General features: G+C 51.4%; 1 protein-coding gene across 1 annotated transcript; it reads left to right on the forward strand.

Annotated features, from left to right (window-relative positions):
* The first annotated feature begins 18,849 nt into the window (after positions 1 to 18,849).
* On the forward strand, positions 18,850 to 19,954 carry LOC123159290 (protein DMP3-like). Its single transcript, XM_044577120.1, has one exon. It carries the CDS (start codon positions 19,079 to 19,081, stop codon positions 19,760 to 19,762), a length of 684 nt encoding a protein of 227 aa, XP_044433055.1. The 5' UTR covers positions 18,850 to 19,078; the 3' UTR covers positions 19,763 to 19,954.
* Positions 19,955 to 20,923: the final 969 nt, after the last annotated feature.

Here is a 20,923-nt window from a genome sequence, read left to right on the forward strand (position 1 = left end):
CCGAGTGGAGAGCAATCCTCCCACTCGGGGGCTTAGCTGCGACCCGTACTTGCCTAAGTTAAAAAACCATTATGAGTGGAGAGAATTCCTCCCACTTGAGGGCTTCGCTGCGACCCCATACTCGCCTAAGTAAAAAAAACATTCCGAGTGGAGAGCAATCCTCCCACTCGGGGGCTTAGCTGCGACCCCGTACTCGCCTAAGTTAAAAACCATTTTGAGTGGAGAGCAATCCTCCCACTCGGGGGGCTTAGCTGCGGCCCGTACTCGCCTAAGTTAAAAAACCATTCCGAGTGGAGAGCAATCCTCCCACTCGGAGGCTTAGCTGCGACCCCGTACTCGCCTAAGTTAGAAAAAGCATTCCGAGTGGAGAGCAATCCTCCCACTCAGGGGCTTAGATGCGACCCCGTACTCGCCTAAGTTTAAAAACCACTCCGAGTGATGAGCAACCCTCTCACTCGGAGGCTTAGCTGTGGCCCCGTTCTCGCCTAAGTCACAAGGATCCTCTGAGCTGCATCACAAGTACAACGTCCGCTCCATCCTGATCCGCAAGGACGACGAGGTGCCAATCAAGCACGTCGTCGGAGCTGCGTCACAAGTAGAACGTCTGCTCCATCCTGATCCGCAAGGACGACGAGGTGCCAATCGAGCATGTCGTCAGAGCTGCGTCACAAGTACAACATCTATTCCGAGTGAGAAATCAAGTTCCACTCGGAATTAAAAGATCTAAAAGTGGTAAAGGCAAAGCCGCCATATTCAAGGAAAAACCAAGTTCAGATAAACCCAGCAAAGTTCAGAACCACAGGCAGAATTACTCAGGCATCCGGCCTGAAAGAGTTTAACAGTTACAAAATCACTCGGCATTCCGAGGCAAATAAAGGTGAGGCATTAAGTCTGCTCACTCGGCAGGAGGAGGGCTTGCTGGCTCGACGAAGCTGTCAAGGTTGATGCCATCTGCAATACGAGTTGCATCGTCGATGAAGATCTCCATGAAGGACTGTAATTGGAGCTTCTTGGTGTTGGCAACCTTGAGAGCCGCCAGCTTGTCTTCCTTGACCGTCTTGCAATGGACTCGGACCAAGGACAAAGCCACATCAGCGCCACAGTGAGCAGACGACTTCTTACACTCTTTCACTGGACCAGAGATTTCTTTGAGTCGAGTAATTAGGGACTCGAGATCATTCTGGAACTCCACTCGGGGCCAGAGCTCCGTATCAATCCACGACACCACCACTTTCAGATGAGCAAGATAATCCATAGCACTGGCAAGACGAGACTCCAATCGCAGCACATTCATCGCAACTTCATCCTTGACGGGAGAGTTTATGGGTTCTAGGTCCGTCTCGATCCGCCCAGTCTCTGCCTCGAAGTCTTGACAAAATTCTGCACACCTGGAAAAATGGTGAGTCGGCAATTATAAGATGAGTCGACAGTTGCAAATTAGTCAGACAAGAGAAAGTACCTTCAAGCTTCACGAGCATCTTCTCAGCGAGTCTTCCCAGATAAGCCTCCAGTTCACCCCTCTTTTGAGTGAGATCTCCAACCTTGCCAAACAGGGCCTCCTTGTCCTTCTTCAGCTGCATGACTTCTTTGTTGGCTTCATTAACAACAGTCTTCAGCTGGGCGTTTTCCTCTTCCAACTTGCTGACAGAAGCTAGCTTCTTGTCGGCAAGTTCTGTTTTCTCTCGCGCCTCCCTCTGTGCTGCGGCAAGGTCAAGGTCCTTCTACTCCAAAGCCTGCTTCATTTTGACTAAAGAAATAACATTCTTCAGACGAGCTTGGAGTTGACAGTTTTCACTACACACATCTGTTCGAGTGGAGTCACTCGGTTCAAAAGACTAAAAGGGAAAAGCTATAAGGTGGACAGTCAACGAGTTATTACCTCCCATAGCAGCAACATCATCCTTGGCCTTCTGAAGATTCTTCTTGGCCAGCTCCAGATCAAGGTTGAGACTGATCTGCTTCTTCTCTAACTCAGCAAATTGGGCCCCGAGATCACAAGATTTCTACAGTCAACATATAAGACACATCAGTCGACAGAAACAAAAGTCAATCACAACAAAACTGCAATTGAAAGTGTTCTAAGACTACTGCCGAATCAAACATTCAATAGTAGTCTCGGGGACTACACCCAGTGGGTGCACTTGCCATGCCCCCACTGGTCCGATTTACCACTCAACATGGTCTGCCCAGCACGAGTATAAAAAAGAGAGAGATTCTCATACCCCAACCAATTGCCCGCAGTCGACCGCGGTCTAGGGGACTACACCCAGTGCATGCACTCTGCGTGGCCCCACTGGTCTGGATCCCACTCGTATCAATCTGTTCTGCCGAGTGAAAGAACTATGAAGAAACATTTGATAAAGACCCCCGCTGAATCAAACATTCAACGGCGGTCTCGGGGACTACACCTAGTGGGTGCACTCTGCGTGCCCCCACTGGTTCAGAGATACACTCAACTCGACCCGGTCGACTATATGGAAGAACTATTCAGCTAAAATTAAAACACCTAGTGGGTGAACGGATATAAAATGCAGACTCATGATAGATGCACATAAAAGGTTCCAAAACGCTCATCCATGGACATCTTACGGATAATAAAGCAGCAGTTTTTGTTCAGTTGGAAATCAACTCACCTTGTCATTGATCTGCAGAGCAGAGCTGGCATCATAGGCAGCCTTGCTAGCCTCATGCACCACCTTCATTTGGTCCATCATTAAACCTGCTTGGACTATAGCTTCCTTAACAGCACCCACCGGGTCTTCTAGAATATGATGGGTAACAAAGAGAGGAGTTGGTGGAACAGCGAGAGCGGCCATAGGATCTGAGGCATGGAGTTGCACATACGGAGCAGGGACTTGGGCAATCGACGCCGAGGACGGTTAGTCGACACAGGATTGGCAAAAGAAATAGAGGCCCAAATTGGATCTCCGGATTGCTAGATCACTGTTTTCGGTGCTGATTGTTGACTAAGGCACCTAGCTGGCAGGCGCTCTCCTGCTCGGAGCCCTGACCCTCCTTCCCGTATTCTTCTGGGGCACTTCTTCGTCATTGTCTGGAAGTTCAATGACATCTTGTGGGGCTGCACAAAATTCGACCATAAGAGCTCAGTCAACCGACAGTCCAACCGACAAAATAAGTACAAGATTGTAGAATCTTACCCACTTTGGAAGTGGCTGCGTCTTTAGTTTCTTCATCATCTTGAGGCTTGTCAATGTCCATCGAGGTCCCAGAAGTTGCAGCACTGAAAGATTCAGACCTCATTCGGTCAAGCAGAGGAATGAGTCGACGGTAACGTGCAGAAAGATAGAACACTTACACAGAAGCGATGGGAACGTCCATCTTGATCCTGGGCAAGGTCTTCCGAGGCTTTGAAGGGGCAATCTTGGGCTGTTTGGCGACCTTTTCAGACGGCTCCGGAGACGAAGTTCGAGTGCATTTCTGCACTTGTGTGCTTGGAGGAGCTGTCTTGTTATGCCCACCTACAGGATCGTGAGACTGCTTGGATCGGCATTCTGTGCGAGGTGGTGAGTCGACCTCTTCATCATCGTCCGACTCATCGCTCTCTTCCTCATCATCGTCGTCGGGAGATTGCCAGTCGGCGCTCTCGTCCGCACTCTCCGCTCCCTCCTAGACTTGATCCCCGTTCGGCATCGAGTACATATCAGTATAAATCTTCAAGGCAAGAAGTTAAACAAACATCAGTCGGATTCAAAGATGGTTGCAAATCAGAATGAAAAGACACTCGGTAACAAGGATCAGATCTTGTCTGGCTCACTTTCGGCGTCGAATGGGACAACTCTTCTGGACCCCCTGGGGTTGTCTTTGTTTCCAGTAATGCCCTTCAGCCACTGGGCCACTGTCTCATCGGCGACCTCCTCTGGGTGGACCCGAGCGGTGTCATTGGTGCCCGAATACATCCACATTGGATGATCATGAGCTTGGAGTGGCTGGATACATCGACTGAGAAACACTACGAATAAATCCATGCCAGTCACGCCCTCACAGACTAATTGGACTACCCGCTTGACTAGCATGGACACCTCTACTTTCTCCGCTATAGACACGATCAATGAAGAAGGTTGTTGGACTTGATCCATGGTGAAGGGGGGAAGACCGGTCGACTAACCGGGAGTCGGAATATCTTGGCAGTAGAACCAGGTCGACTGCCATCCCCTAACCTACTCGGGAAGTGTCATAGGGGGAAAGTACCCCTAACCCTCATCTGAATCCCTAAACCCCCGCACATTTGAATCACGTGCGTCCTCTCGTCAGTCGGATTTGCCTTCTTCATAGATTGGGAACGACAAATAAAGATGTGTTTGAATAGACCCCAATGAGGTCTACAACCCAAGAAGTTTTCACACAGAGAAACATATGCAACAAGGTATGTGATGGTGTTGGGAGGGAAATGGTGAAGTTGGGCACCGAAAAAGTTCAAGAAACCCCGAAAGAAGGGATGCAGAGGCAGAGATAAACCACGGTCGACATGAGTTGCGAGGAGGACGCACTCACCCTCCTGTGTCTGAGGCTCGATCTCGTTCCCCAGTAGCCTCCAAGACCCGTCAGCGGTCAAGCCCGCGGCGGCCAGATCCTCCAGATCTTCTTTCCAGAGCATGGACCAAATCCAGTCCCCTGGATCCAGCCAGGCGGCAATCTGGACCTCGACGACGACCCCCAACTCGTCTTCTTGCCCTTCGCCGTCGCCGTTGCCTTCTTCGCGTGCTCCAGGGCCGCGGTCTTGTCCTTAACCATTGCGGCGGACTGCGCACGGGTGGGGCGGCGGCGTCGAGAGGGGAGGAGGACGCAGTGGATAAGCAGAGGAAGAAGAAGGGTAATAGGGCTCACTGTGCAAACGCATTGGCCTCGACACCTTTTATGAGCCTGCTCCCGAGTGGATGAAGCGTGGGCCCGAGCAATCCTTTCAAATCCCGCAACAGTTGCGTGCCCGATACATGGCGAAATAAGTGGCGTGAGAATCGAGGCACCCCTTTCTATCCACCCTGTTTACTACGGTGCGCTCTGTCCCGCGCGCTTCCCCAAAGTTTCGAATCCCGTGAGATCCGGGAACCGCAGAGTAACCAATCGCACCAAAGATTTTGTACCATATTAACACTCGAAGACTGCCAGTATAATTTCACTCCTCGACCTCTAAATCGGTCAAGGCGACTGAAATAAAGTTGAAGTTTCAACATTATTCCCGAACTCAGTAAGAATGCCTACGAAGCATAAAAATCGGGACAGGTTCAACTTCAACTCTCTTTTCACTCGGACCTCAATCCATTCGGGGGCTAATGGTGATGCCTTGGACCTAGGGTATGGTCATAGGCCTGACCTATGCGCCCTACCCAAGGTCACTACCCTAGAATCAAGGATATTCAAAGTATAACAGGACATACCGACTGAAGTAACCATGGAGTGCAATCCACTCGACCAATTACCTCACTCGGATACCTCCAACTCCATTCGACTAAGATGAAGTCACTCGACCATACAAGAAACCACTCGAAGAACAGAAGGCCTAGAGTCACTCAGGATGGCAACGGCCAGGCGTTCACTCCGTAGTCTTAAAGATCATTAATAGCTCTTTATAGTTGGCGTTACCAGTAACGCCCTATCTTAATGTACATTGAACCCTGTAACGGGGGACGGCTGGGGTCTTGGCGCACTCTATATAAGCCACCCCCTCCTTTGGCACAGGGGTTCGCACCCCTATAACACACACCCATATTCCAGTCGACCGCCTCGGGGTACCAAGACATAGGGCTTTTACCTCCTCCGAGAGGGGCCTGAACTCGTAAACTCGTGTGTACAACCTCGCCATAGCTAGGGCCTTGCCTCCTCATACGTACCCCTACTCTTATTGTCAGACTTAGTACCACGACACTGTCCTTAGTTGGGGTCGATGTCATATCCAAGTACAAGATACAGATTTTAGTTTTCTATATGACTTTTAGTTTGCAAGATTTTTTTGGATGAGGTCAGAATACATAGGTTGAAATTGTGAAGCCTCCGACGAAAGTCATCTGGTTCCTATGTGAGGTTCACCGACATCAACTTATTAACTGTGGGCAACCAGGCCATCCACTTATTACCCGTGAGAACCTGTTGGATCCTTTATTCAACGAAACTTATCCCAACAATGAAGAAACTATAACTTCTTGCCCTGAACAATGTTGTAAAGGAGCGGATATTGCAAAGCTATGTGCGCAACCCCAGCCAAGCATCCTCGCGAAATCTAGCAATTTGGCCGTCATCCATCATGAGAACACCTCTACAGAAGAAAAACATTTTTGAATCTTCTAAGAAACGCGAATTTTGTTGATTGACAGTCACATGGAATATGGTTTTCGAGTTGACACACTTGTTTCTAAGCAACTACCGCCGACCTCATATCCCAAGTGAGTAACTTGTACAACCATCTGCCTAATAAGCAATTTTTTCCGATCTGAAGGCTTTCCACCTTGAGGCCACCTAGGTGGAGGCGAGGAATCAAGTTCATGGGTGTGTGTGGGGGGGAGGGGTGCAGGGTTTGACGGGGTTGCTTGCATATTGGGGCAGGGCTTAGAGGGATGGTCATGGTGTTGGGAGGAGGTTGAGGGGAGGGCGGGCGGCGAGGCAGCGCATTGTAGCGCCTACCGACCGCAGGTGGTGAAGCCCGATGGTTAGGGTTGGTTTGGAGGGTGGCGCATGGAGAGCACAATTCTGGCAGTTGGATGGAGATCTAGCGGTCCAAAAATTCTGGCAGTTGGATATGAGGGGAGGAGGAGGGGATTAAGTTGTTTCCTAATGCTAGAATTGAGTATGATTGCTATATGTTTTTATTTACGTAGGATTGCTACATGTTTTTACGTAAAACCAAACGTGAAGGATTATGATTGAGGTTAGGGAGAGGAACGGGCCCACCCACCAGAAATTGGGGGATGGGCGGGGGGGGGGGGGTTGAGTGGATTAGTCGGAAGGTTATGTTAAATTACGTACGTGTGCGATTTTCGAAGAATTTTTTTTGAACCGGGCTAATCCCCTTTCCATTATAGGAATAACGGAAATACAACCATGTCCGAGAGCGCACAAAAAGGGAAAGGGAAAAGCAAGTTCAAGCACTCCAGGGAAACCCACTGTAGACGCTCACAATCAAAACGCCCACTGTGAGGCGAAAACCCTGGAGCACAAAGTCCACTCGACACCAAAAGCGAAAGAAGTCTAAAAGAAACATCACAGCCTACGCAGAGGCAGAGTATCAGGATAATAAGGCGGATGCCAAACACTAGTAGCATCCGCAAGCAAGTACGACCAGTTCCAAAAGAAGGAGCTCCCAGGAGACACAACGCCTTGATCATCCCAGGGTGGTTCCTGTGTACGCAGTTGTGCAGAGGCTCATCAACTCCTTAGCATTCCTCTTCAGAAGTGTCGCGCCATGCTCCAGCTCCGCTCGTCCTTCGCTTTTCAGCAGACCTGCCCAGTAAGATAAATGTGTGCAAGCCATGAAGATAATCTCAAAAGGAGATGACAATTTCTTGAATTCAAAAGTAGCCTGATTTCTGCGGTTCCAAATGGCCCAGTAGACAGCCGCTAGCCCCACAGTAAAGTGTCTCTCACCATGAGGAAGAAAAGCGTAACACCAAGAGTAAAATTGACATAAATTGTTAGGGCGAAGATCAGTTCCAAGCATCGCACCCACTGTGCGCTAAACTACCCTCACAACAGGGCAAATGAAAAACAAGTGTAAATAAGTTTCCCTGCAATTACAGAAGGAACATCATGGGTTGCCAACCCAGTTTCGATGTCTCATCATATCCCTGGTGAGAATAGCATCTTGAAAGAGTTGCCACAATTTTTTTTGGATTTTAACAGGCAGTTTGGCTTTCCAGATCCACCTATAATCGCACCCAGCGAGATCTTTTTCCAAGTAAGCGTACACTGACTTGGTAGTATATCTACCTTTAGGACCAAAGTCCCATTTAAAACCATCACAATCGTCAGAGGGTTTGACAGTGTCAACAACCCCTTGTAACCTTTCAAACTGGCAAGTCAGGTCAGCATTCAACCTACGCCTGAACAAGCCCCTACCAGCCCTTGACTTATAATGGGAAATCGTGTCATTCGGATAATTAGCAATGCTAAAAAGGTCTGGATACAAGTCACAAAGCGGGGGATGAGACCCAATGGGGTCAAACCACAGACGAGCAACATTACCAGAATTAATAATCACTTTCCTCCCGGCCATGTATACATCCTTAATTTTCAAAAGTGATTTCCAGACTAGGGAGTCATTGAATTTAGGTTTAACAGTAGCAACCGAGCAATTCTTGAGGTATTTAGCTCCCACAATATCTTGCCACAAACCCTTCCCCGTATCCAGCCTCCACCACCATTTCACCAGAAGAGAAACATTTTGTTTGTGAAGATCTTTGATGCCTAAGCCCCCTTTGCATTTAGATTTGCACACTCTGGTCCATTTGACCAAGTAATAGCGTTTCTTCCCCATACCTGCACACCAAAAAAAAATTGCGATGGTATTTATCTAATCTTTCGATGAAAGTTTTGTTGAGGAGGAACATTGACATATAATAGTAGGCAATAGTAGAAATGGGGGAATTCAACAAGGTCAGTCGCCCTCCGGAAGAGGCAGCATTGAACTCCCAATCTGAGTTTCTAAGAGAGGAATAGCAGACTGGCACTCCCAGGTATTTCATTGGAAAGTGACCGATCTGGCAGCCAAAAAGATCAGCATATTTCTGGAGAGTCGAGTCATCCCCCCCCCCCACACACAACACCTCACTTTTTAAGAAATTGATCTTAAGACCAGACATCAGTTCGAACAGGTATAAAAGAAGCTTAAGATCGACTGCTTTATCAATATGATCTTCGATGCAGATAACCGTGTCGTCTGCGTATTGCAGCACTGCCAACCCATTAGGAACCAAATCAGAAGCCAGCCCTTTAAAAAGGTTGTTTTTCTGTGCATTCAAAATCATTTTAGTTAAACATTCAGCCGCGAGATTGAAAAGAAAAGGAGACATTGGGTCTCCTTGTTGAACCCCTTTGTGGCTCAGAAAATAAGGCCCCATGGTATTGTTTATTTTAACACTAACTGAGGGAGTCCTGGATTAGGGGGTGTCCGGATGGCCGGACTATGACCTTTGGCCGGACTCCCGGACTATGAAGATACAAGATTGAAGACTCCGTCCCATGTCTGGATGGGACTTTCCTTGGCGTGGAAGGCAAGCTTGGCGATACGATATGAAGATCTCCTCCCATTGTAACCGACTCTGTGTAACCCTAGCCCTCTCCGGTGTCTATATAAACCGGAGAGTTTTAGTTCATAGGACGAACAACAATCATACCATAGGCTAGATTCTAGGGTTTAGCCACTCCGATCTCGTGGTAGATCTACTCTTGTACTACCCATATCATCAATATTAATCCATCAGGAGTAGGGTTTTACCTCCATCGAGAGGGCCCGAACCTGGGTAAAAACATCGTGTCCCTTGTCTCCTGTTACCATCCGCCTAGACGCACAGTTCGGGACCCCCTACCCGAGATCTGCCAGTTTTGACACCGACATTGGTGCTTTCATTGAGAGTTCCTCTGTGTCGTCGCCTTTTAGGCCTGATGGCTTCTTCGCTCATCAATCGCGATGCGGTCTGGGATGAGACTTTTCTCCCCGGACAGATCTTCGTATTCGGCGGCTTTGCACTGCGGGCTGACTCGTTCGGCCATCTGGAGCAGATCGAGAGCTACGCCCCTGGCCATCACGTCAGGTTTGGAAGCTTGAACTACACGGCCGACATCCGCGGGGACTTGATCTTCGAGGGATTCGAGCCACAACCAGGCGCACCGCACTGTCATGATGGGCACGATTTAGCTCTGTCATCGGACAGCGCCCAGAGCGTCGCTCCGGTGTCCGCTCCGACCATTAACTCGGAGCCCACTACACCAGTCGGGAACGGACGGTTAGACACCACCCCGGAAACTGCAATCTCCACGGCGATAGAGCCGGATACCAGCTTAGTCCCTCGCAAGGCCCGTGACTCCAAGGTGCCGGACTCCGATTCGGACTCCATAAACCCCGCACCTCTTCCGATTAAGCCCGATTGGGCTCCGGTCATGGAGTTCACCGCCGCGGATGTCTTTCAGCACTCACCTTTCGGCAACATCCTGAATTCGTTACAGTCCCTCTCTTTGTCAGGAGAGTCTTGGCCCGACTACGGCCAACACGGTTGGGATACAGATGACAAAGAAATTCGTAGCCCACCCACCACCCACTTTGTAGCCACTATCGACGATTTAACCGACATGCTCGACTTCGACTCCGAAGACATCGACGGCATGGACGCCGATGAAGGAGATGGTCAAGAACCAGTGCCTATAGGGAACTGGAAAGCCACCTCATCATATGACATATACATGGTGGACACCCCTAAAGCAGGGGATGGCGAGGAGAAAACGGAGGATGACCCCTCCAAGAAGCAACCCAAGCGCCGACGTCAGCGGCGCCGCTCTAAGTCCCGCCAAAGCAAAAACGGCGATTCCGGCACCGGAGATAACAATACGCCGGACAGTGCCGAAGACAACCCCCTCCAGCAGGATTCAGTGGAGGAGAACGAAGGAGCTAGCCCTCGTGAGAGAGCGGCCGGCAAAGAGGATGAGGACGACAATTACATGCCTTCCTCCGAAGACGAGGCAAGCCTCGACAACGATGAATTCCTCGTGCCAGAGGATCCCATCGAGCAAGAGCGTTTCAAACGCAGGCTCGTAGCCACGGCAAGCAGCCTCAAGAAGAAACAGCAGCAGCTTAGAGCTGACCAAGACTTGCTAGCCGATAGGTGGACCGAAGTCTTGGCGGCTGAAGAGTATAAACTAGAACGCCCATCCAAGAGCTACCCGAAGCGCAGGCTGATTCCCCAACTTGAGGAGGAAGCAACTAAACCTACATCACCAGCGTACGATGCGCCCGATCGGCCACCCCGTGGCCGCGATAGAGAGGCCTTCAGGCCCTCAACCCAAGCCGCACCCCGACACCGCTCAAAACATACCAGAGTACGGGGAGACGCAACAGACCTGCGAGACATCTTGGAGAATAAGGCAAGGCAAACAAGATCGATCTACGGATCGCATGGGCGCCCCGCTTCACGTGACGCTAGCCGTCACGCCGGACATAATAAGTATGGCCCGGCCGAATACAACAGACCAAGCTCGTCCGAGCTGCGTCGCGATATAGCCCAGTACAGGGGCGCCGCACACCCACTATGCTTCACAGACGAAGTAATGGATCATCAAATCCCCGAGGGCTTCAAACCCGTAAACATCGAATCATACGATGGCACAACAGATCCTGCGGTATGGATCGAGGATTATCTCCTTCACATCCACATGGCCCGTGGTGATGATCTACACGCCATCAAATACCTCCCGCTCAAGCTTAAAGGACCAGCTCGACATTGGCTTAATAGCCTGCCAGCAGAGTCAATCAGTTGTTGGGAGGACCTGGAATCCGCATTCCTTGACAACTTCCAGGGCACATATGTGCGACCACCAGACGCCGATGACCTAAGCCACATAATCCAGCAGCCAGAGGAATCGGCCAGACAATTCTGGACACGGTTCCTGACCAAGAAAAACCAAATAGTCGATTGTCCGGACGCCGAGGCCCTCGCAGCCTTCAGGCACAACATCCGAGACGAATGGCTTGCCCGGCACCTAGGACAGGAAAAGCCGAAGTCTATGGGAGCCCTCACAACACTCATGACCCGCTTCTGCGCGGGAGAAGACAGCTGGCTAGCTCGTAGCAATAACATAAGCAAGAGCCCTGGCAATTCGGATACCAAGGATAACAATGGTAGGTCACGCCGCAACAAGCATAAGCGCCGCATTAACGGTGACAATACTGAAGATACGACAGTCAATGCCGGATTCAGAGGCTCTAAACCGGGTCAGCGGAAGAGGCCATTCAAAGGAAACCCTCAGGGCCCATCCAGCTTAGACTGGATACTTGATCGCTCGTGCCAGATACACGGCACCCCCGAACAGCCAGCCAATCACACCAACAGGGATTGTTGGGTGTTCAAGCAGGCAGGCAAGATAAGCTCCGAGACCAGAGACAAGGGGCTACATAGCAAAGACGAGGAGGGGCCCCGGCCGTCGAACAACAAAGGACAGAAGGGATTTTCCCCACAAGTTCGGACGGTGAATATGATATACGCAACCCACATCCCCAAAAGGGAGCGGAAGCATGCTCTCAAGGACGTCTATGCGCTGGAGCCAGTCGCCCCAAAGTTCAACCCATGGTCCTCCTGCCCGATCACTTTCGATCGATGGGACCATCCCACCAGCATCCGTCACGGCGGATTCGCCACACTGGTCATAGACCCAATAATCGACGGATTTCACCTTACCAGAGTCCTAATGGATGGCGGTAGTAGCCTGAACCTGCTTTACCAGGACACAATGCGAAAAATGGGCATCGGTCCTTCAAGGATTAAACCCACAATGACAACCTTCAAAGGTGTCATACCAGGGGTAGAAGCCAGCTATACATGCTCGGTCACACTCGAGGTGGTCTTCGGATCACCGGATAACTTCCGGAGCGAGGAGTTAATCTTCGACATAGTGCCATTCCGCAGCGGCTATCACGCCCTGCTCGGATGAACCGCATTTGCAAAATTCAATGCGGTGCTGCACTACGCATATCTCAAGCTCAAGATGCCAGGACCTCACGAGTCATCACGGTAAATGGAAACACCGAACGCTCTCTCCGAACGGAGGAGCACACGACGGCCCTGGCGGCAGAAGTACAGAGTAGCCTCTCAAGGCAGTTCTCCAATCCAGGCGCCAAACGTCCGGACAATGTCAAGCGAGCCTGAAGTAACCTACAACAAATCCAGCTAGCATGTTTCGATCAAGCATAGCAGTGCGGCCCCGACCCCAACCCCCACCAAACGACAATGCTGGTACCACACGTACATAATTACGCCTTAGAGATACCATGGGCATAAGGGGAGGGGCACAACAACGGCACGCCCAGAATGCAGCTTAACCGCACCAGGGGGCTCCCTATTTCGCCGTTTTCCTTTCTTCACACACTTTCAGGACCCAACTATTTGGAAGGCCTGTCCGGCAATACTCTCGCCGAACCAACGATGCAATAGCCAGGGAGGAAGCAAGCTATGTCAAAAGTCAAGGTGGTCTCTATAACGAGTTTAATACCTGTTTCTCTTACAATCCTGCAGCTTGCCCCTAAAGGGGAATATGTCAAATACTCCCATCTCTTGCTTACCGCACTCTTTGTATCGTTCTGCTTTCGCAGCAGCCCTTTTTTTTAATGAACAATATATAGCTCTTACCTATTATTGTACTTATTATTTTTATATGCAAATATGTTCAGTCATGACACTATGCAACCGTACACTTTGGTACGGATAATACACCAGGGGCTTACAACACCCCATAACATGGTGTGAGAAGACCGAACACTCTAACAAGTGCGGCACCCCGAACTTATAGCACTATATGCATCGGCTCCGAATCATGTCTTTGGTCAATAGTTGGGTTTGCCCGGCTCCCATGTTTTGGTACCTTACGTTCCGCATTGTTGGCTAAGGTAGCGCTGGGAGAACTACTGCGATTGTGCCCCAGTTGAGCTGGGTTAACACCTCAGTAGAGAAAGCTAAAACTGACTGTCATGATAGTGCGAGAGACCGGTCGCTGTTCGCGAGGTTTTTTCGAGTCCTTAAAGACTTATGCCGCTTCAAGCGAGGAACCGGACTTATCCGGCCTAGGCGTGGATAGCGCCCCGAACTCGGTCTTCCGAATACTAGGGGCTTCGCCGAAATTTAAAATTATAGAATTCTATGGCTAAGTGAGAGTGATAAAGCATTATAAGTCCGACGGCCTGGTTCGTTGTGCTGAACGCCTCCCTAGATGGACCCAAGAATGGGAACAAGAGCGCTCAGGTTTATCCCGAACACCCCAGCACTCGTGGCATGGGGGTCGAAGCCGACGACTTGCATCTCTCAGATTTGATAAACGGCCGCACAGAAGGTAATATTTTAAATTAACAAGCGTTGCTTAACGCATATGAACAAAGCTTCAGCGTACAGGATAACAAATGCGAGTTTACTCAAAAATTACATCTTTGGAGCACTCATCCGCTATGCGGCGGGCACCCTTCAGAACGCCATTATAATACATCTCGGGCGTACGATACTCCTTGCCCGGCGGTGGCGCGTCCGTCAACAGCTTCTCCGCGTCTAGCTTGCCCCAGTGCACCTTAGCACGGGCAAGGGCCCGACGGGCACCTTCAATACAAACGGAGCGCTTGACGACCTCAATCCACGGACACGCGTCCACCAGCCGCCGCACCAGACCGAAGTAGCTCCCAGGCATGACTTCTCCAGGCCACAGCCGAGCTATGAGGCCCTTCATGGCCTGTTCGGCCACCTTGTGGAGCTCAACCAGCTGCTTCAGCTGGTCGCTCAGGGGCACCGGATGTTCGGCCTCAGCATACTGAGACCAGAACACTTTTTCCGTCGAGCTCCCCTCTTCGGCTCGGTAGTATGCGGCGGCATCAGACACACTACGGGGCAGATCGGCGAACGCTCCTGGAGAGCTCCGGATTCGGGTAAGTAGCAGATAATTAACTTTTATATTTTTGCTTTGCATAAAGAATGCCTTACCCGCCGCTATCTTCTTCATCGCCTCGATCTCCTGAAGGGCCTTCTGGGCTTCGGCCTTAGCGGTCTTGGCACTCTCAAGAGCCAAGGCAAGCTCGGACTCTCGAGTCTTCGAGTCACGCTCCAAACTCTCGTGTTTTTCCACGAGAGCCTGGAGCTCTTGCCGCACCTCCGCCACCCGCGCCTCCTGCTTCTCTCGCTCGGTGCGCTCCAAGGCCGCACTCTTTTCGGCCTTCGAAACCGCCTCTTTCAGGGTCGCCACCTCGGTCGTGGCTCCTGCAACATTAACGTTGGTCCTGTTATTATTATGCAACCAAGTATTTCTATATACATTTACAGGAGGTACTACGTACCCTCTTTATCCATGAGCTGCTTCTTGGCACGGCCGAGCTCGCTCTCGGACCGCTCGAGGCTTTCCTTCAAGGCATTGACCTCCGCAGTCAGTGCGGCAGAGGTCAGCAGCGCAGCCTGCATTCCCATATTGACATATTTCTATTAGACTCCTGCGTATATCTTTTAAGATCCTCAGTTCGGCTTTTCTTTCCGAACACCGAACTAAGCATCAGGGGCTACTGTCTATGCGGTAACATTTTTTATATATGTTTTTGAACACATACCTCAAAGCCCGTTAACAGGCTTGTGCAGGCTTCCGTCAGCCCGCTCTTGGCGGACTGAACCTTCTGAATCACCGTACTCATAACAGTGCGGTGTTCTTCATCGATAGAGGCGCCGTTGAGCGCCTCCAGCAAATTGTCCAGCACCTCCGGGTGGACGGAAGTCGCCGGCGTCGCGGACTTGCCCTTCTTGTGAAGGCGCCGCCTATCGGGCTCTAGAACCACTGATGGTTCCGGAGCAGTGTCCGGCCCAGGGCCGGACTTAGATCCCTCCGGGGCTTTACCCCCTTTGGGCTGGGAGTCCGGAAGGTCGCCTTGCGGCGCTTCTAGGACCACCTCCTCTTGGTTTTGTCCCCTACGGGACTCCACCTCCGCACCGTCTGTAGGGAGAGGGGAGGAGGCTGTCGGAAGTGAAGCGCTATTCACATCCGACGAATTCAGAGATCCGCTCGACGAATCGCCAAGCTGAGCTCTGGGCGGACTGCATGATTAGCTTCGGTGTTAGAAGCTATCAAATAATAAAGGAGTGCAATAAGTCATTCGGGTAGCCGGACACTTACGATTTTGCCAGGGGCTTGACCCTGGATGGCCAGTCCTCCTCGCCGTCTTCGGCGTCGGGGGCGTAGTCCGGCAGAAGGGGCTTCCCCTTCTTGGACCCTCCGGCTTCCCCAGTTGGGGCGGCCTTTCTCTTCTTTCCTCCCCCCGTTGGAGGGGGAGAGGCATCTTCTTCTTCCTCCTCCTCATCTTCGGAGGCGGAGGGTGCGCATTGGAGCCGTCGGGCAAATCCGACGACACCGGGCGCCGGGAACTCCTTCGGGTCCCCGTGGCCTTCTTCTCCGGCACCACATGGGGTGCCGAAATCAGTAGCTTCGCTAAGTGTGCGTCTACTGGGCCTTCGGGCAAAGGGGCCGGACAGTCAAACTGTCCGGATGTCCTCTTCCAATCCTGTCAAAGGAACGGGAGTTTAGATCCCACATAAGGTCACACTATGAAATGCGGATATCCCGTAAGGGACTAAAGGTAAGCTTACTTCGGAGGCTTGACGTTTGGCGCAGAACCCGCGATCCTCGATAACGGGAGGGGAGACCTCGGAGCTTTTGAAAAGCACCTTCCCGGCGTCCTCGTGCTTCGTTTCAAAGAGCCGGGATAGAGTCTGGTGCCGGGCCGGGTCGAACTCCCACAAATTAAAGTCCCGTCGTTGACACGGGAGGATCCGGCGGAAGAGCATGACCTGGACCACGTTGACAAGTTTGACCTTCTTGGTCACCAGGTCTCGGACGCAGGTTTGGAGTCCGGTCACCTCTTCCGGATTGCCCCACGACAGGCCCGTCTCTTTCCAAGATGTGAGCCGGGTGGGATGCCGGATCGAAATTCAGGGGCCGCTGCCCATTTAGGGTCACGCGGCTCGGTGATATAAAACCACCCAGATTGCCACCCTTTGATGGTTTCCACGAAGGCACCCTCGAGCCAGGTGACGTTGGCTATCTTGCCCACCATGGCGCCTCCGCATTCCGCCTGTCGGCCTTGCACGACCTTTGGCTTGACGCTGAAGATCTTCAGCCATAGGCCAAAGTGGGGCTGGATGCGGAAGAATGCCTCGCACACGACAATAAACGCCGAGATATTGAGGATGAAGTTCGGGGCCAGATCGTGGAAGTCCAGGCCGTAGTAGAACATGAGCCCCCGGACGAACGGGTGAAGAGGAAAACCCAGTCCGCGGAGGAAATGGGGAAGAAAAACAACCCTCTCATGGGGCCTGGGGGTGGGGATGAGTTGCCCCGCATCTGGGAGCCGGTGCGCGATGTCGTTAGACAAGTATCCGGCCTTCCTCAGGTTTTTGATTTGTCCCTCCGTGACGGAGGAGGCCATCCATCTACCTCCCGCTCCTGACATGGTTGGAGAAGGTTGAGGTGGGAAGTGCGGGCTTGGGCGCTGGAGCTCGAGCGCGCAGGGACGGATAAGCAGAGGAGGAAGAGGGCGTGAATGGAAAGGGCGGATTCTTATCCCCTTATATGGGCGGCCAAAACTACGAGCCCCCCACCGGCCTAATAAAACTCGCTTATCCCCCAAGCGCCGCGGTTAATGGCGCGGTTGGGTTACCCACACCCGTATTGATGAGAATCCCGGAATAAGGGGACACGATCTCTGCTTTGACAAGACGTGCCAAGGAAACCGCCTCGCTAAACGCGCTGAGGTGGAACAATAAAATGAATAAAGAGCCTGGCTGTGGCATGATGTCACGCCACGGAATACGTCAGCAGATCCGATTGATACAAATATTATTCTCTCTACGAAGGAATGTGGAACTTATTTTGCAGAGCCGGACACTACCCTGGTGTTCAACATCTTCTATGAAATATTCGGAGGAGGAACCCGCCTTGCAATGCCGAAGACAACTTGCGCGCCGGACTCGTCGTCATTGAAGCCTGGTTCAGGGGCTACTGAGGGAGTCCTGGATTAGGGGGTGTCCGGATGGCCGGACTAAGACCTTTGGCCGGACTCCCGGACTATGAAGATACAAGATTGAAGACTCCGTCCCGTGTCCGGATGGGACTTTCCTTGGCGTGGAAGGCAAGCTTGGCGATACGATATGAAGATCTCCTCCCATTGTAACCGACTCTGTGTAACCCTAGCCCTCTCCGGTGTCTATATAAACCGGAGAGTTTTAGTCCGTAGGACGAACAACAATCATACCATAGGCTAGATTCTAGGGTTTAGCCACTCCGATCTCGTGGTAGATCTACTCTTGTACTACCCATATCATCAATATTAATCAAGCAGGAGTAGGGTTTTACCTCTATCGAGAGGGCCCGAACCTGGGTAAAAACATCGTGTCCCTTGTCTCCTGTTACCATCCGCCTAGACGCACAGTTCGGGACCCCCTACCCGAGATCCGCCGGTTTTGACACCGACACTAACTGTGCCGTTGTGGAGGATTCTCTCCACCCACTCGCACCATTTGGGGTTGAACCCTCTCATTTTATGGCATTCAAGCAAAAAATCACAGTTAACCTTATCGTAAGCCTTCTTGAAGTCAAGTTTCAACACAATCCCCGCTTTTTTCTTGACTTGAGTGTGATGGAGGATTTCATGCAAGGTCAAGATTCCATCCATAATTTTTGAAGAATTAGATTATGAAGTTTAAGATTAAGTAGATGTTTACATAGATGCTGGATTATCGAGAAAACTCAGGTGAAAGTGCGAAACCTCGTGCTTTCGACGAGGGGATTATGAACCTGGCATGATGATCATTCGCCAGCGTGTGGGTTTTATCTTTGCTCCACGTCGAGTCGTTTGACAAAAGTGTCCCTAAGGTGGAACCTCCCAAACTGATCCAGTGATTGATCATTTCGCGTGGTGCGCTTAGTTTGCTCCACCGTGGAGAAACTAAGTACTCCTAGCATGCAAATTCAGGCAGTTCCGTGTCAACACAACGAGGTCTCTCCCCTCCCTTCTTCCCTCGATGGATGAAGCAGTTACGTTACGTTTGCAATGCGACGCCATCCATGTTGACATGTTGCCTATTCCTTGACGCCTTCCACAAACCGAGGTACCCAACCCTCCCTAGTTGACACTGCCAGCCTAAGCAAACTCGAAGACACGCAAGAACCAGCCATCCAGCAATAGAAAACCACGACCCCGCAAGCACGCACAAAACGCCTAGTCCTCCCTCCGTCAAGAATCTTCTACGCACGTTCCTTCGTCTCGCACATGCATCTCTAGCTGTCTAGCTAGTTTATTTGATTACAAATATCCATCCAGACCCAGTCCAATCACGCACAACAATCGATCATGGCAGCTGCTCCTTCTGCCTCTGCCGTTTCCGTCAGGCAGAGGACTGCCGCGGCAGCATCGCCACTGCTCCAGGATCAGCAGCAAGAAAAGCATGAAGCTGCTGATCCGGTGCCGCCGCCGCCGCCGCGATCGACGCTGTACCAGGCGCTGACGTCGACGGCGAGCCTGGCCAACCTGCTCCCCACAGGTACGGTGCTGGCTTTCCAGCTGCTCGCGCCGACCTTCACCAACCACGGCGCCTGCGACGCCACCACGGCGCTGCTCACGCGGATCCTCCTCGCCGTCCTCGCGCTCTCCTGCCTCCTCGCCTCCTTCACCGACTCCCTCAATGGCCCCGACGGCCGCGTCTACTACGGCGTCGCCACCCTCAGGGGCCTCTGGCTGCTCGACTACCCGCCCGGCGCGCCCACGCCGCCGGACACGTCCAGGTACAGGCTGGCACCAATCGACGCCGTGCACGCGGCGCTGTCGGTGGCCGTATTCGGGGTGGTAGCGGCCAGAGACAAGAACGTTGTGCGGTGCTTCTACGGCCCGTCGCCGGCGAGAGAGACGGAGCAGGTGCTGGACATCGTGCCGCTCGGCGTCGGCGTGCTCTGCAGCTTGCTCTTCGTCGCGTTCCCCACAAGGCGGCACGGCATCGGCTACCCTGTCACCAACGGCGCCGCTGGCAGCAGCACTTGAATAAATTAAACTTACCCGCCTATTGCAAAGTTCAAGAATTACTCTGGTTACAGTAGTACTCCTCCTAACTTAAGAGCATTGTATCATTCTATCATTTCGATTTCTTGCTTATTTGCGTGTGGGATGTAAATGATCCGACTATAGATTCTACACACAAAAGATGAGTAAAATGCATGTGGGTATTATAGTGTCGATGCGGTCCTAATTTTTTCAAAATGCATGCCTGGGTCCTAAATCTTTTTAAATTGTTCGTCCGAGGTCCTAATTCCATCCAACCGCCGCTGACCAGCTTGCGTGGCGCTTTGACCGCCGTCACGTGGACTGGAGGCCCAGGCTGGATAACGACTTGTCATACATATCTGCAAAAGAACCCTCGAACCCTAATTCCTTCCCAATGGCGGTCCTTTCCTCCTCCCCACCCCTCTCTGGCAAAACAAGGGCGGTCGACGGCGAAGGCACTGCTCCAGTGAGAAGAGGCGGCCATTGCAGGCAATTGTCCGACGGCGGCCCCGCTATGATGGCGCTCATGCTGCGGCGACCCAGAGATCCTCCTCTGCTATATGGTCAGTGCCCGTAACCCTAACCCTCGATGCTACTCTTTTTTCTCCAATTTAGGCCGAATCCATGGTAGATTTTGACCGAATCCTTGTAATCTAGGACTACAAGAGGAACTTTCCACCGTAGAAATAAACTATGATGGATTTTTTACGGATTTGGCAAGTCGAAGACATATGTTGATGGCAAAGTTGCTCTTTGATGGTTGTGAAGTATATACATGGTCTCCTCTCTCGCCACTGATTTTATGCGGCAATTAGGATATAGTGACCAACCAAAGATTGTTTTGCACTGGTTGCTTCCTAGAAATATTCTAGATGATGGACTCCTAATTATGGATTGTGACACTGACACATTGCACATGGCAGCACTTGTTCCAAAGTTCCGGTATTTTCAGCTGTTTATGGACCACAAAGATATGACATTTGACAATGTAATTGAAGATACTCATGTTAGTGGTACACCTGATCTCCCTTTTATACTAAGCCCAAAGTCTCATGGCTTTCACGCTGGAATTAGGAGATATCCTAGGTTTGAGGTTAAAGCTCAGAAAGGCAGACTTAACCAATGTCATGCAGTCAACAACAATGAAGGGAGTAGCAGTGT

This window comes from Triticum aestivum, chromosome 7B, assembly GCF_018294505.1.
Source record: "Triticum aestivum cultivar Chinese Spring chromosome 7B, IWGSC CS RefSeq v2.1, whole genome shotgun sequence".
NCBI classification, from domain to species: Eukaryota; Viridiplantae; Streptophyta; class Magnoliopsida; order Poales; family Poaceae; genus Triticum; species Triticum aestivum.